This window comes from Glycine soja, chromosome 5 (assembly GCF_004193775.1).
Source record: "Glycine soja cultivar W05 chromosome 5, ASM419377v2, whole genome shotgun sequence".
In the NCBI taxonomy this organism is placed as follows: Eukaryota; Viridiplantae; Streptophyta; class Magnoliopsida; order Fabales; family Fabaceae; genus Glycine; species Glycine soja.
The window spans coordinates 7,377,354-7,395,508 of NC_041006.1; the positions used below are offsets into that span (position 1 = coordinate 7,377,354).

The following is an 18,155-nucleotide window of genomic DNA, read 5'->3' on the forward strand; positions in this document are numbered from 1 at the left end:
ATAAATGCACCATATCACCAAAGACTTTGCATAGTTGCATCAAATCAAATTGTGAGAGAAAACAGAGAGAGCAAGCAAAATGAGGTTAGGGCCAATTTGTGTGTACGTTTATATCAATGGTGAAATCATTCAAAGTTCAAGTGCAAATGCAGTTTTCAGAAGTGACAAGACAAAATCATTACTCTTGAATCCAACAATGACGCTGCCAAACATAATCACCGCAATACAATCATCAATTACAGATAATGATGTTACGACTATAATTACTACAATTTGGTATCATTGTCCTGTATATGAATTCAATGGCGAAGTTCAATATAGGGAAATTCAAATTATTGACGAAGAAGGTGTTTTGTGCATGTTTCATACATTTGTGAATATGGCAAGTGTAATATGTATGGAACTTACAGTTGATGTTCATAATTCATTATCACCTACTCAAGTTAATGACCTAAGTTGGGCCGAAATGGAGCAAAAGTTAGACAATTCCCTGAAATTAGAATGAATAATTGAATATATTTTGTTGTATCGCGTTTAAGTTTTTCTCAATATTTATTATGTTGTTGTAGTTGTTGCATGCTTTGAAGTTGTTATTTTCAATTTACTTCAATAATAATAGCCTACACATGCATGATTTCAAAGATGCGGAGCAATGTCGTACCTAACCCTCACATGCACCGACAACCCCATTAATGTGTGGTGTTGCACATTGTTCACTCACATGCGTACATTTACCTTGTTAACGTGGTTCTCAACAATCCGCGTGAGTTCAGCGCGCGATGCAAAACACCGCGGTCCATACTCATGATGCAACGGACAGTCTGTCATGTACATTAATGTGTGATGTTGTACATTGTTCACTCACATGCGTACACTATTCTGCAGCTGCACAATATTCACTCACCTGCATTGAATATCCTACCTATGTCTCTCACCTAACTCTTCTACCTAAATTTTTCACCTATCCCTCCTACTTAACACTCCCACCTAACCCTCGTAAGTAACTTTGTCTCTAGCCCTTTCACCTAACCTTACAATCTAACTCTATTACCTAACTTTGTTACCTAACTCTCGTACTAAACTTTCTCATCCTATATATAATATAACCATTTGACAACATATCACACGCAATAACATTCTCACAAAACAAAACTCTATTTGTATCACTCACATTATTTCCACTCATCCCACAAACACCACCATGGCTCCACCTAAAGAAATTAAGACCATTATTTACCACAATGGTCACATTGCAGATGACCCAGTTGAGGGATCGGTGTACACATGTGAACCCAATATTTATTTTCATTAGTCGTTCTATTACGTTAACACAATTGATTCGGAAAATTAACAACCGTCTCCCTAATCGAGCAATTGCAAAAGTTGTTCAATTGTTATTTCATGTTCCTATTTTATTTCATCAGGGTCAAACATGTTATATTTCAGCATAACTACTCGACAATGACGATCTCAAAGGCACGATGGAAACAATTCTCCAGAATCCACAATTAAATTCTGCTAAATTTTATGTTGTTACTGGCCTTATTCCTCAACCACAACCATAGTCTCCACAACCGTCATGTTCACAACTACAACTACCTCTTCCACAAAAATTACCGTACAACAACCTGAACTTCAATAATCCAATTTCTTCATACAATAACCTTGAAACACAAGACACATTTAACATTTATACTTCATACACACAACTATTATCCGAAAATGATTCTTTTTTTTATGTCCAACAAACCTCCTTTGACCAACAAAATCATCATTCATCCCCCTTTAGGTCACCTTCACAACAACCACAAATACAAACATCAAACTGAAATGAACATCTCACCGCTAACGAAGATTCCATTATACGATTTCATGAGGAAAGCATGGATGATTTTAGTAAGGATGAGGATCAATAGTTCTTTGATCACATCAATCACCAAAGCGATGATGAGGGAGTTGGCGGACCAACGACACCTCCGTCACCTTTGTTGCAATATCACCAACCTAGGTGTCCAGTCGACTTGAACTTTGACCACCTACCACATTACGTTGATCGACACCATTTCGTTTAGCAACAACATAATGTACAACCACCAACCGGTGCACTCGAGGTTGGCATGGCCTTCGATGAAAAAACACAATGCATTTGAGCAGTCAAAGAATACAACATCAAAAATAATTTTAATTGCAGAACAATTTATTCTGACCAGAGAAAGCTAAACTTCGTATGTAAATCACATGAAAATGGTTTGTACATGGAGCTTAAGCGCATGCAGTTCAAAGAGGAATAAGAAATGGATATTATCAAGAGTATCAGAGGTCATCACACTTGTCTCGCGTTAGTACTCAGACAAGATCATCGGCAACTTGACAAACGCGTCATAGCACAGATCATCCAATCAATTGTCAAAACAAATTCAATCATCTCCATCAAGACGTTGATGGCAGAGATCAAAATGTTCATGAATTATACTCCATCCTACAAAAAGACATGGTTAGCAAAGCAAAAGAGCGTTGGGGATGATTCATGGAAACTAGGAAGAATCATATGTCAAGTTGCCAAAACTTTTGAGAGCTTTGCAATCTTGTATTCTAGGGACTGTGATGGCTGCCCAAACAGAATCCGTGTTTGAGGGGGGGAGAAATCGTATCGGGCAAAAAGATGTTTAAATGTGTCTTTTGGTGGTCCATGCATTAATGGGTTTGCATATTGCAAACTCATAGTACAAGTAGATGGTACATGGCTTTACGGGAAATATATTGGCACATCATTGATAGCTAAAGCACAAGAGAGTTAACCATATCTTCCGGATTGCCTACGCCATTATAGAAGGGGAGACAACTTCAGCTTGGAGTTTTTTCTAAAGTATTTGAGAAGACATGTTACTCCGCAAATTAATATTTCTCTCATTTCAGATAGACACCCCTCGATTATAAGTGCCTACAACAACTCAAGTAACTTATGGGTTCAGCACACATCACATTTCTTCTACCTACGCCACATTGCACAAAATTTTCTTTGCGGTGACTCAAACTGCAAACATTTAAAGAAACCACTCATGTTGGCTGGTGAGAATTTATTTTATTTTTTCGTTAAACTTTACTTTTGATCAAATTTCATAACGTAATAGATTGATTGAATATTTACAGTAACACAACTGGCGACATCTTGGGGATATCTATGCGAATAAGCCAAGTGTAGTTGAATCACTTGATCAATTGCCCAACAAAAATTGGGTACAATGCTTCGATGAGGGGTGAGGACATGACTACAAATTTGCCTGAGTCTATTAATTCTATGTTAAAAAACACAAGACATTTGCGGGTGTCATCGTTGGTTAAGGAGGCGTACTTCAAGACTGCACAACTCTTTACTATTAGAGGCCGACAATGAACAGCAGAGACTCAATCCCCACTTCAAGCACCCAAGCCACGGTTTAGAGTAATGTTACAATCTCAAAAGTGTGATTGTGGTGAATATTAGGCTAAACACTTACCATGTTCTAACGTCATGGTGGCCTGTAAATCTGTCAGTGTTGATTCCATAAACTATGTGTCGCCGCTATTCACTTTACAACACATCTTGCACGTCTATGATAACTCATTTGGTTTACTATCACACAAAGAGATAAGTGAGGTCCTGATCCAAGGAGAAAGAGGACGACAAAGGATCATCCAGATTCAACTCGCATTCCTATTGAGATGGACGAAAACAAAAATAAACGGCAAAATAGAAAAAAAAAATGTGAAATTTGTCAACAACATGACCATAATAGAAACAATTGTCCCAACATGCCTTCATGTTAAATTTTTCCTTACCCAAATGTAATTGTTTAAGTATTTTATTTATAATATAGTATAATGTTCTTCTATAAATAAATTGTTAAACAAAAAGTATTATCATTTTTAAAAAAATCTAATGACATAAACAAACAAATTATATTTAATAATATAATAATATTAAAAGTTTTAACTTTTTTACTAAAGCAAATATATTATTAGACAAAATTCAAATTTAAAAAAAAATATTCACCTACAAAATATCTTATATAAATTAAATAATTATATTTAATAATATTATTTTCTTATTAAAGAAATTATTTTAATAAAAAATATTTTTAAAATCAAATAAAAATATATTTATATAATATAATATTTGCATTATTTTAATAATTTAAATTAAAATACAAATTAATTAAAAAAAGTACCGTACGGAAATTAGAATGGCCAAATCCGACCTCCCAAAGCTACATGAAAGTGGTGTGTATTAAAATTTTTTCAAAAAATATGTATATTTTAGGAAAAACATAGGAGTGAGAAGGTATATTTTGGGGGAAAAAAACCCAAAATAGCAATTACAAAAAATTGAAAGTAAGATTACTGATGAGACCTATCTCCTACAAACAAATTAGATTAGTTACCTTCCCTACATAAGAAAAATTAAATTCTTCCCAACATCAAATCCAGTCAGTGTATAATAATTGGTTCCTATGAGGTATAAAGCTTTAGCCCTTGTACAATGCTAAAATCCATTGTCTACATAATGACGACCCTTTCATGCAACGGTATGAGATTCAATAGTTGCCTACACTGTACCGAATCACCTACCATATTCACAAGTTGGTTATGCATGCACTGGATTAGCCATCCACATTTTTGTGGATACTTTGAAATCTGTCATTTTGCCGAATATGACCAAGCCTTAAAACCAACCTCCTCTATGAAATTTGTGCTATCAATTGTGTCATTCCTAAAGACAATCTCATTTCTACATTTCCATAAAGTCCATGTCACAGAGCTCCATATAATTCCACACTTCGTGTTGCATCTTCTTCCGTCTCCTTAACTCATGTTAAAAATGTTATATAGTAGTTCCTGACAAAACTGTTTGAAGGCCTAACCGTGTACAACATACCTTCCACACACGATCTGAAACTATACTTCATACGTTCAGTTTTAGACTTATTTATTCCCTACGCTAAAATCAACCAATAACACGTCTTTTTCAGTAACTGAACCATGCCTTTTGTTTGTGAATAACAACTATAATTAGAATTAGAATTAGTACAACAACAAAAAAAGTGAAATAGAAGGAAAAGGTTAATAACCCAAAGAGCCAAAAGTTATATTAAAAAAAAATATATGTATATATATAGATGGGTTTTGTGTTATATTGGTGCATATCATAAACAGGTCACCGCATGAGTAGAAGAGTAAAAGATATCAATCTTTGTGCAAGGATTAAATAAATATCTCTTGCGCGCGTTCTTTGTGCGCTAAAAAAATAAAAATATAATTATTGATTAATAGCAGTGAAGTATTGGCTTATAAAATAATGAAAGAGTATATCATAAAAATACCTTTTCACCCAAAAAAAACTGGATTTTTAGTTCAAGCTGAGGCATGCTGAGAGTGTGACTCGAGAACATTCACGGTATGAAGACACAACCAACAGCTTTGGAAGTAGTTGAAATCCAAAATACTTACATCTTTCATAAACAACAAAGCAAAAAGGAGTAGCACATCATATTGTCCTAGATAGATCATAAAAATTAACAACATTCAGGGTAGACAATGCTAACTAATTTTAGAGGCAATAGTTACATAGATATTGTTGTGATTGTAGTAATATAGAAAGAACAAATGCAACGTGGTATGGAATACTATAAAGTCGAATGCTATTTATAGTTTATAGATAGTAAAATTAAGTTCTCCAATCCGCTGTGATATACATCCGGCAACCACCTAATGAACTCAAAATCCAAATGCAACATTCTATTTATAGATTGTAAAAAAGTAATCAACTCATTATCTTTAGTTACTTACTTACTTGTCACCATCACCACATGTCTCTAAAATTCAAACTACAATTGACAACTAACGAATTTAGGTGATATATAGTGTCAGCTTTACATAAAATATTGGTCACTTGTAATATTACTTTCTACTTTCTTTATTAATATATTTAACCTATTGATCGGTATTAACATCAGTCACGCAGAGATAATTATGCAAATAATTATGTAATTAAACAGAAATTTTAAATATTAACATCATGTTATGGTATAAATAAAATTATACAATATATATTTAAATTTCTCTATTCCTAAAATTAGGCATTGGGTAATTAGATAATACATACATTTAAACCAAAGACTGGCATTTCGACAATACCATTCAAACTTCCCGACACATTACAACTTGAGATTGATACCAATAATTTGAAATATCAAACTCATCAATAATTCAACAATGAATTAATTTATAATTTAATATATTATTTTTACAATAAATAATTTTAATATATTTCTGACAAGAATGAATGGAGTTTTTAATATGATTCATAATTTTGCACCTATTCATTAAGTCCCATCATATATTCATGTAATTAAAATAAAATCATTTATATTTTCAGAAAATTGAATGAGTTATCCATATTGAATTAATTATTTAAAAAAAATCAAAATACTTACTTAGAGTAATTAAACACGTATTTGTGATTTTATAAATCAAACATTTTAAAATAATCAATAATTTAAGGCCAAATCAAGTAAATCACTGGATCACTCTTAATTCTCAAAGTCAATCATGTACGTGCAAGATGAAAACATGAAAATGGTACATCAATTAAGTACAAATCAAGTAAATCACTGCTAATTCAACTGTAAATTAGCACCCCGGGCATCAATTAGCATTATTATATTATAGATTATGTAATTAAACAGAAGTTCTAAATATTAACATCATTGTATGGTATAAATAAATAACATGCTCACTTATCAATCATCATTATCATTTATTGATGAATACACTCAGATCTCAAGAATATTTCTCATGAGTGAAAAATTTAAAATTTACCGTCATTCTTAAATTTTATCACATGCCAAAACATGTAAATCCAAATTTTTCCAAGTTTCTCGGGGAAGAGGGCATGATTACTCATATGCTAACGTGTATTAATCGTTTAAGACTCCAAATATTTGCAACCCCAAATGATGATTGAATTTAGAAAATAATGGACTAGAACTAAAAGTAAAAATTAAACAAGATAGAAAAAACAGGGTTTAAAATTTAAAAAAAAAAACATTTATTGATTAAATTAACTGCAAAAGGTCATTGGGATTGTTTACTGAAAAATACTACTAACAGAACTGTCATCATGAACACGCCAAATCGTTTCACCCAATAGGTTTGCTACAGTAAGAATAGTTAACTGGGGGAAATAGTTCTTCTCTGCAACTGGAATGGTGTTTGTGATAATCACCTCATGAAACAAGCCACCGGACAACCTCTCAATTGCGGGAGGACTGTAATTATCCAAATAAAAAAAAACCACCATACTATTAATATTGGTTCGTACATAACCACCCCTCAATTACAAGAGGATTATGATCATCCAAATAAAACAAAACCACTATCATATTAATACTAGTTCATATATAACAAAACCACTATCATATTAATACTTGTTCATATATAATGCTAAACAGGAATGCATTCAAACAATGCCCAAGAAGCTGACTAACAATATTGATTACTAAATAATTAACCATCAGATTTATAAACTACATAACAGGAGAATTTGTTAATTTAAGAACAAATCATTACAAGAACAAAACATGCTTCATATTTGGCAGTAGACCAGATTCTATTATTTTACTTCAACTATTTATTAGGGAGAAACAAGGATAAAGATTAAAAACACAGAAGGCAAATACCTGAAAACGGCATGAGTGCAGCATGCATACACTTCCCTAGCTCCCTCCTCATGTAATAGTGCTGCACCCTTAGCAATGGTCCCTGACATCCAAAATCATTAGAATAAGTGCATGCACCAACAGCTGTTAGTAATTAAAAGGGCAGAAAGAAACTAAGCAACCACCATTCTTGCCTACTCAACAAAGAGGAAACACCATAAATTCTCCCTAAGGAAAATGCAAGCTGAGACCTTTCAAATAGCAACCAACCATCTTCTCAGCAAATGGCTGGATTAGAATAAGACTAAATTTCCCCCCTCTGTTACAATCTTGAGATAGTATTTATCATTTAATTAATTTCTGGTCTCTATAGCCACATTCAGCCGTTCCCTCATAATACTAGAATATACGAATATAAAATTCTGATGCACATAAAAAATTAGGAATACCAAAATATGCAAAAGAACATTTGGAATCTTTTCGATAAAAAGTTCATTAAAAAAATAGATATTACGAGTTCAATCTTCAAATGTAGCCGTTCAGGTAAATACACTAAGCAAAATAGAAAGGCAGGATTTCAGAGCCAACAAGGAACATTATTGAGAGAAGATACATCAAGAAAAGGTCTCGAATGTCAACATATGTAAACTTTAATTAATAAAACAAGCTAAAATTTGTTTGCTTAGCTAGATTTCTTTAACCCAGCAAGTAAACACCAAGTGCAACAAAATAAAAAACACTGGAAAAAAAATCTATCTTCAAATTTCAAATTGGGCATTGAAGATGGCATACCAGCAGTGTCAATCATATCATCCACCATTACAGCAACTTTTCCTTTTACATCACCAATCAGGTTCATCACCTGCATCACAAACATAAGACAGAAGACAGATAAGTTTGCCCGAGGATAATTAGTATACCATAAAACTAGCTAAACCATGAGCACATTCAAAACTAACAATAAAAAACATGAGCTCGGGCAAAAACCAATGTAACTAAGATTGGCCACCAAATAATAGTAACATGGCACCCAAATATCTAACCAGTCACCGAAGCCAGAATTCTAGGCCTAACATTGGAGTATTATAATCCCTCGTTCCCTCTGGAACTCAAATAATTCACAACCTTGTCAAAGTCAATGAAATCCCAGACAACAGCACGACACTAAGACAGTACCTTCGTATCAAGTGGCATGGATCCCAAATTCCCAATTGACTCTACTAATACCCCAATTTTATCACAATCTAAAAGGAACAATAAATACTATGCATACCTAACAAAGCTAGTCACAATTAAAAGAGAAATATCACTGTAACTTCTACAGTACAGTGCATAAGGAGGTATCTTACACTTATGAACTTCCATCTTTTTTAAATGAAATTTAAATGAATATATATGATAATGCCAAAGAAATAATTTAATATACTTCAACACATCAAATAGACATTATCAATGGCCACATTCGTTGATTAAGCAAAGTGTCGTGAAGAGGGCAATTTATTTTTGGAAAGAGTAACTATTGCTAACGAACGCCAAGGAAAACCCAATAAAATCTGTTTAAAGTACACTCTGTTACATAGATAGCAATTCCAGAAGAAAAATGCTGCAGCAGCATGTCAAGGATAATGCACATGTTTTGTTCCAGCTATTACCTCAGCAACATTGTGTCCATGGCGCCTTTTGTCTACAATAGCTAAGGGTGCATCAGATAATTTCTTTGCAAAAGCACGAGCTCTTGCGACACCACCAACATCAGGGGAAACAACCACCAAGTCACTTGAACTTATTGTCTTGCTGGCAAGATAATCAAGGATCACGGGCTAGTGGACATCATAAACAATAGTATTAGGAAACATGTTACCAATAAATAAACTACAACCATTAAGAACCTACTTACCTGACAGTGTACATGATCAACAGGAATATCAAAGTAACCCATGGACTGCCCTGAATGAAGGTCACAAGCGAGAACACGGTCTGCCCCAGCTTTTGTAATAAGGTTCGCAACAAGTTTAGCAGCAATTGATTCACGTCCTTGAGTCTGCCGAGGGGAAAAAAGCTCCATTAGTTGCATGTGAAACCCATTTGTTGACATCATCAAGCAAAATGCAAAAACCAATTGAAGGTAAAAAAATTCAATAAAATAACAAAGGAAACAAGCACACAAGACAATGGGTAGAACTGAACAGATACATCACAAACAGGACAGAAAATTTCCAGAAAGAGAACACAAGTACACGAAAGCATTTAACCAATGAGTAGGAGAACATTGTCTGCAATAGCAATTGTGGATCATAGGTAGACTCCTTGAATAAAACTACCAATTACAAAGATACAAAAGAAAAACAGTTATGTCCAAAATACTTGCCTTTCTATCAGCTCTGGCATATCCAAAGTAGGGAATCACAGCAGTGATATTCTTGGCGGATGCTCTCCGACAAGCATCAATCATTATTTTAAGCTCCATGAGATTCTCATTTGCAGGAGGACAGGTAGGCTGTATAAGGTAAACATTGCAACCTCTAACACTCTCTTGTAACTGGACATAGATTTCACCATCAGCAAATCGCTTGATGGAAATCTTTCCAAGTTCCAGGCCCATGTACCGAGCAATTTCCTAATCAAAGCAACACGGTTAGAAAACCCACAAAACTCAACAAATAAAACCAGCCCAATAAAAAGACACCATATACCAACTTTATTTTATATCAAGCAACCAAAACATCAGGTAGCTACTAGATCCTGAGTTCAAAAAATAAGTTTTTTTTATCCGTAAGAATCAAATACAGGTACCAGACATTTACAACAACTCACGCATCATACTCAACTAACTAATCTAGACCCCCTTGGTAAAAAAAATAAGTTTTTGCAGCACCTATTTTATAACAACAAATTGATGCACACCACGGTGCTAGATGACAACACCTTCAATTATATTGATCCTTTGGATCAGAAATCAAACTAGGAATATTTATTCAGTTAAAAAAAACTCATGTTTTAAAAAAAAATCCACCGAAAGACCAAAATATTATCAGATAAGCCTGTAAAAGTTAGTGCGTCAGTCAACAGCCATTGAATGATGAAAAAGTCCTCGGTCAAATATTAGTCCCAACGAAACACACATTAATTTTCATTATTTAAAAATTAACACAAATTTCAACACTTAATTTTGACCCATTCACTCAAAATATCAAAGTAAACAATAGACAAATAATAATAACCTGGGAGAGTGTGGGATTGGCCGTGCCAGAGAACAATTTCAACCTGTTACTATTTCTGCTGACGGCCTTCGCCTCCCTCGCGGATTCCATGAACTTAGGCAGAGTCCTTTCGTTGAGAACCGGAATGATCGGTTTCCCATTGACGAAATTCGACGATTCCGACATGTCACATTTCTGCCATTAAAACAAAAACAACAACACAATCGAGTGAAAAAAAATAATAATTAAAAAAACGCAGAAAAGAAAAAAAATTGATTAGTGATTAGTTGAATACCACGGTGTAAGGCGCGGAGATTCGGGCGCGGGAATGGTCTACAAAATCTAAGGTTCGGAGAGTGCCGGCGAAGAGAGAAGAGGAAGAAGAAGGTTGAAGGAGTGAAGAAGCCATGAGAGGGGGGTTAGGGTTTTTTTTTTTTTTTGGTCTTGTTCGGTTTTTGGTTTCTGTGCAAGAGAAAGAGGAAGCGAAGAGAGAGAGAGAGAGAGAGAGGCGAATTTGGAGCTCTGTTGTTAGCAGTGGTGGCGGGTCTTTGTATTTTCCACGAAATTCGGCTTTTTATGTGTTCGCGGCTGTGGTCACCGCGACGTCGTTTACTGGTATATAAAAAATGACATTAATGAATTAATGAATCAGGGGGAAAAAATGCAATTAAATAAGGAAGTATTTAATTGAAATACTGTTATATTCATAGTGTGAATGTAATCCAGTTTTTGCTTCAGGTACGGTGCGCAGGTTCATCTGAATGAAAAAATATCATTTAATGCATTAAATATTTAAATGAATTTAAATATCTTGAAGAATTAGAGGTGTGTACAGGGTATTTTTTTTTAAGGTACATTGTACGTATTTATTGAAAGAAAATAGGGAAAAAGATAAATAATTTATGTATAATTAATTTTAATTTATGAAAAAGTTTATTTCAATTTTTCTTCTTATTTTATTTTCTTACATGAGCTTTTAAAGAAGCTTATCAAAATATATCCTTAATCTTAACTTCTGCCTAAAAATATCCTAAGTTCATGAAAAAAAAACCATTTTTAGTACGAGGTCATATATATCCTACAAAAACTAATCCTGGATAAAATTACTAAAACACTTTATGTATTTAACAAACTTATATTAATATATTCATTGTTCGGTAATAAAATTTAAGACTACTTTTTATCCACATTGATATTGATCTAAAGTATTCAATAATTTTATTGATGATTAATTTTTATTGAAAAATCTAACCAATCATCTTTAGTAGAGTCTCATCTTCCAATCATATTTTTTTAATCAACAAGACTCGAACCCGATTAGGGTTAAGTGTAGTATCACTCGGATAAATGGCTTGTTAGTTAGATTCAAGACATTGATTAAATTAGTTTATTAGTCATTTAATTTATTTTTTAGGTTCAATTTGGTTCTCTAATTTTTTTATTCGATTTGGTTTTCTAAATTTTAAAATTGATTCAATTTGATCATGTTATCTAAATTAAGTCAACGGTGTTAAAAAATCACATTTTGTGACCGCTTAAAACCACTTAATAATGATTTCAAACAATTACAAAATGTTCATTTAGACGATAGGGACAAATTTAGACGACATGACCACTTAAGTTAATTTAGACAATGAAACCAAATTGATTTATTTTAAAAATTAAAAAATCAAATTGGACTAAAAAAATTAAAGGACTAAATTGAACTAATTTTAAAACTTAAAGGACCAAATTGAATGTTAAAAATAAATTAAAGGAAAAACTAATTTAACCTTAAAATAATTTTATATTAATTGATTGGTCTACTTCATTGTGTAAATATAAACCGGTTATGAATTTTTACATAATTAAAAAATGTTAAGTTTTTAAAAAGTTATATTTAAAGATAATTTTAATTAGCTGATATTAAAACAATATTTATCCTGCAAAAGAATAAAACAATGTCATAAAAATTTTCTCTTGACTTAGAAAACTTTTTATCTAAAGAATATAATTTTCTTGACTTGAAATAAATTTAATTTAAAAAAAAAAACTAATGACAACGATATGAAGAGAGGAGTGGGAATTTGTCTTTTGGTAACCGTGGTTTGGTGGAATTTGTATACTGCCAAAGGAGGTGTTGTTTTGGATTAGGACTTAGGAGAGTTTGTGTTAGTCAAAATCCTTCCAAGCGATGAAAGCAAAGCTAAAAAGTTTATGTTCTTCTTGATTGCGAAATTGAGCCCCTATACGCCGCTGCTTTTGGTTCGGTGCAAGTGCTTGGCATTCAATATGCTTAGGGATGAATATGCGTCGTGCACCACCAAGCATCCATCCAATATGCTTCTCTTTTTTTCTTTTTTATGATATGTTTAGATGAACAAAACTAGAAAAAAAAAATATAGATGTTAATGTATTTTCTTTTGTTAGTTAGAAAATAATAATAAGTTAACTTCTATAAACAAAAAGTTAGTATTTATTTTTCGTTTTGCCTTCACTTTGAAATTTGTATTACATTTTTTTCTCAACTCCCTCACTTTTCATTCAACATTAATATGGTTCCTCTCTTGGGAGGATAGCGTCAATTTGTTCTTATCCTTGTCTAAAAGACTAAAACCGTGTCTTTGATGGAAAAATATTAATTAAAAATATTTAAATATATTTTTAAATCTCCTAGTATAGTATTTATTTAATATTTTAATTCTTTATAAAAAAAATTAAAGGTTTTGATTCCTATAAAATTTTTTTTACAGTTTTAGTCTTTAATGCTAGTTTTTTTTGTCCTAAGCTTTTGATATCAAACTTTATTATATTAAAAGATATTCATTTTGTACCATATTATTTAAGAAACATCACACTTGTTATCCAATAGATAGTTTAGACATTATCGGTGCATAGTAACACTAATAGGAACTAAGGGTCTGTTTGATTTAGACAAATTTATGATACTGTAAAGATAAATATTTTTTTTAGGTTTGATTTGAAAAAAATTCATGAGAACACAAATTAATAAGGTAAAGATAGGACAAAAACTAAATTTCTCATTACTCAAAATTATGGGACAATTTTTTATTTCAGGTATAAAATGTTCAAAAAACTTACATACTCCACTTATTTATTGTTTCTCATCCACTATATGCTGCAATAATCCTCTGCTGTGATTGTATTTTGAATTCACATATTATTTACTAGTTACAAGCACAACAAACAACTTATTAATGCATGTACATCTTAAATTTATATTATCTACTAGTTGTAATAACCTTGTTATATCATGTACTTAGGACTAGTTAACTTGTTTGTATATAGTCTGTATTTTGAATCCTTATAAAATATACTAATAATGTAAATTATGTTAAAATAATTAATATTAAAAAAATATTTTAATAAATTTTATATTATAATATTTATGTTATTCATTGTTAATCAAACAATACACCTAATAAAAAGTTATCATATAACTCAAATATGTGTCATGTATTATTCTTGTAGTTCCTATTACACGACAAAGGCAACCTGAAACAGTATAATAAAGTTTTATAAAGACCAAACTTATATTTTAAAAAAAAAAATAGAGACTAGAAGCGTAAAGTACGTATATTGTGGTGACTAAAATCATATTTAAGTTTTAAATAATAAGAATTTAATTAACAAATAATACAAAAAAAATTAAGAAATTAAAAGAATTTTATTTTTATTTTTCATAGTTAATGACTTAATGTCGCCTCTGACTCTAACACTCTTTCTTGTCTATTTACCTATGCATGTATCTATCTATGTAGTTCTGAATATGATTATATATAAATAAAAAATTCATTGCACAATAACATTAAATGTATTATATAATTAATACAAATAAAAATATTAAATATCATATTTATTAAATATAATACCTTTTCCATTCTAAAATAAGTGTCTTCTTATATTATTTTATATACATCAAGTTAATAAATAAATAAAAAAGAATAATAATTTAACAAAACTAATTTTAGTAGTATTACTTGCAGTGATGCTTATTAAGAGAATTAATAAAAAGTAATCAATATTATATGAAAAAGTTAACATAATACTTATTTTTTGACAATTTTTTTTCAAATTTCACATTTATTTCGGGATAGAGGAAATATATTTATCAAATTTAAAATATAATATGTATTTTGTGTGTGGCACGATGTTTGAGAGTGTTTTTAGGAGTTTTTGTTACAACAAAAAGTGTTTTTAAATTTCTTTTGTATCTCTTATTTCTTTCAATCTATTTTTCTAATTTAATTTAAATATTTTCTTAAAAGAAATTATCAATTATTATAAAAGTAACCTTATATTATATTATAAATAATATATATATATATATATATATATATATATAAATAGTTATCTAGAATGATAGTGTTTTTGGAGCTATTATTCAATGAGAGTGTCTTTAGAAGTTTATTTTACAATAAAAGTGTTTTTATTTTTTTTATCTCTTATTTCTTTAAAGTTAGACGATTTAGACTCGTCACATGTTTGATTCCCAGTTCAATCGGTATAATCGGTCGATCGGAACTAGCTAGAGTCTGATAGCATGGTAGTTATAACTTACATCTATTTACTTTTTAGAAAAAAATAAACTAGTAAGTTATAACTACAATTGTCTTAAAATATACTTAAGGTGTGGCTTACTAACATTAGGGGTGAGCATGGCTCAATCCGGCTTGCAAACTTGGATCCACTCGTAGTTGATTTGGATAGGTTTAAATTTTTAAATTAGACTCGATGCATTTTTTAGGATGGATTCGAGTTAAGTTTTGAATAATCTCAAACTAGTTTTTTTGTCTTAATCCTCTGATTTAGCAGAAAAAAGGTCCTCTCGTAAGTAGAGTTTGATAAAAAAAATTATTTTTATCAAAGATTGAACTTAAGTATCACCTGAATGATTCAACTTTAACTTCAACATTTAAACATTTAAACGCTTGTATCCAATCACTTAGTTATCTCCAAACTAGTTTAATATTTAATGTTCTCTTAAAAAGTATTTTTTTAATAACTGTGTATTAATAATAAATTTTATTTAATAATTAATATTTTATAAACGTAATATTATGTTTGTAATAATTTTTAAAAATGTGTATTATAAAATATACCTTAATTTAAGTCTTGTAATTCTCTTATTCCATGATTTAATTATACATAATTTTAAAATTAGTATATTACGTTAGAAAATTAGGTTGACTTAATCTTCTCCATATATTTTTAGTCTTGATCAAATTGGGTTTAGGTTTTAAAAATTGGACCAGTCAAAATTTAAAATTAAGTATAAAAAAATGATAATCCAACCCAATTCAGCCCATGTTTAATAGTAATAAGTAAGATACCCCTTCTAAAACATACGGAGATGCATGTTATCAAATCCCTTACTTAAAAAGTACAATAAATTCAGAATTCAAATATTATGATACTTATTATCTTCTATTTTTTTCACAATTATATGCACAACATCGTTACCATTTTTAAGAACCTTTCAATAGCTATATATATATATATATATATATGTATGTTTAGTTCTGTTCTGTTTATTTTGGAAATAATGATTTTCCTGTCAAATTTTTTGAAAAACTAATATGTCATTACTTGTTTAATTAATAAAAGATGAAGAATTTTACATGTCATTTAAAGATAAATATTGACATATGAGAGTTGACGACACAATATTTTTAAGTGGATTAATTTTGTCAGACACAAATTTAATAAATGAGTTTATGATTGAATAACACTAACAATTAAGAAGAAAGTATATTTCAAAGTGACAAGAATATCAGCTGAAGTTAATGTATGATTTATTTAAACAAATTATTTATAACACGTTTGAATTTTTAAATGGTAAAAATATCAAACCTAAATTAAGAGAAATAAATACTCTTTACTATAAAAATATTGAGCATGTAAATTAATTAACATATATTCTTCTTAACTTAATTATTAGTCTCAAATATGAGGATTGGTCTTTTAGATTTATTGTAATAATTTATAAATTAATATTTTTCTCATTTTTAGTATATTCTTCACATATTCAAATTATATTTTCCTCATATTTAAACAAATTTGTGTAGTGCACATTATCTTTTATATATATATATATATATATTCTTTTTTCTAGTTTATTAAAAACTACATTAGATGAAAAATATAATTTATTTATGTAGAATACCTGGAATGAACTTCAATATAAGTATTAAATAATCAAGAGATGTGAAATTAACAATAACTTACATAACTCTGAGAGGACTCTATTATTAAAATTGTAACTCACTCAAATATAATTCTTTGCTACATGCAAGTGGGTAATTCGATGACTTTTTTAATATAATAAAATTTTAAAATACTACAAATTTCTTATAGGAGTCGACAACTTTTAATATAATAAAATTTTATAATACAATAATTGTTATGCCCGGATAATCACACGCAAGATTCTCAATTTATTAACTTTTTCCTGTACGGTACGATGTCATGCACTCAAGTAGGACATTTTTTTTAAATAATACTAATATATTACCATGTACGCGTCGTCGCGTCACTTCAAATGTTATTTTGGCAATTGTTACTGTTAATTATGAAGATGACTTCTATAGTCTAATAATTAATTTTTTTTATCAATGTCTATGATGATTAATATAACTTTATAAGTTCTATTCAGTGAAATGGTTTTAGAAGTACTGAGGAAAAGAAAAGAAAAACGACTTTTGAAATATACCATTATCACAATCATCCGCGTGTTTGTGATGTGATGTTGGCGAAATCACATAAGCATAATACAATTTCATATATATCGACTTAAGAAACTTACATATAAATTTAAAATTCTTCGCTATAATCATCACATGATAATTTTTCTCACACATTTTTAAAAGCCTTTAATTTATTACTTCCTTTATTTTATTTTGGTTATGTTTATTAGTTTTTTAACTTTACAAAGTTTTATAATTATGGTTTTAAAATGTTAAACCGATAACAATCACACATTGTTAGTGTCACGTGATATTTTTTTGATAATCGAAATAATGATTACAATTTTTATAAGTGTTTGAATTATGCAATTTTCTCAAGTTAAAAACTATACTTGTTGCTTGTTTTAATAAAAAAAAATACTGTAGAATTTGTAGACTCTAAGGTTATATATGAATTGGTGGTTGAGAATGAAATAGAATTAACTAGAATATAATGAAATGAGATTCATTGGAATGCAATTGCATAAAAGTGTCACTACTTTGTTTGATTATTTTATATGAAATAGAACAAA

At 30.2% G+C, this 18,155-nt stretch overlaps 1 protein-coding gene across 1 annotated transcript; it reads right to left on the reverse strand.

Annotated features, from left to right (window-relative positions):
• Positions 1-7,063: 7,063 nt before the first annotated feature.
• LOC114412261 (ribose-phosphate pyrophosphokinase 1-like) lies at positions 7,064-11,535 on the reverse strand. The gene is made up of 8 exons (XM_028376084.1): positions 11,193-11,535; positions 10,919-11,092; positions 10,066-10,314; positions 9,595-9,738; positions 9,350-9,517; positions 8,490-8,559; positions 7,719-7,800; positions 7,064-7,307 (listed from the first exon to the last, which is right to left on the reverse strand). The coding sequence occupies exons 1-8, from the start codon at positions 11,304-11,306 to the stop codon at positions 7,127-7,129; spliced, it is 1,182 nt and encodes a 393-aa protein (XP_028231885.1). The 5' UTR covers positions 11,307-11,535; the 3' UTR covers positions 7,064-7,126.
• Between the last annotated feature and the right edge of the window lie 6,620 nt (positions 11,536-18,155).

What these genes read in the sequence shown, in the direction of transcription:
- LOC114412261 (XM_028376084.1), bottom strand. Translation starts at nt 11,306, where the DNA reads ATGGCTTCTTCACTCCTTCAACCTTCTTCTTCCTCTTCTCTCTTCGCC. An exon ending in TGATATGATTGACACTGCTG is followed by an intron (nt 7,801 to 8,489) that starts GTATGCCATCTT and finishes TTTGGATGTCAG; the next exon opens with GGACCATTGCTAAGGGTGCA. An exon ending in TGCACTCATGCCGTTTTCAG is followed by an intron (nt 7,308 to 7,718) that starts GTATTTGCCTTC and finishes GGATAATTACAG; the next exon opens with TCCTCCCGCAATTGAGAGGT.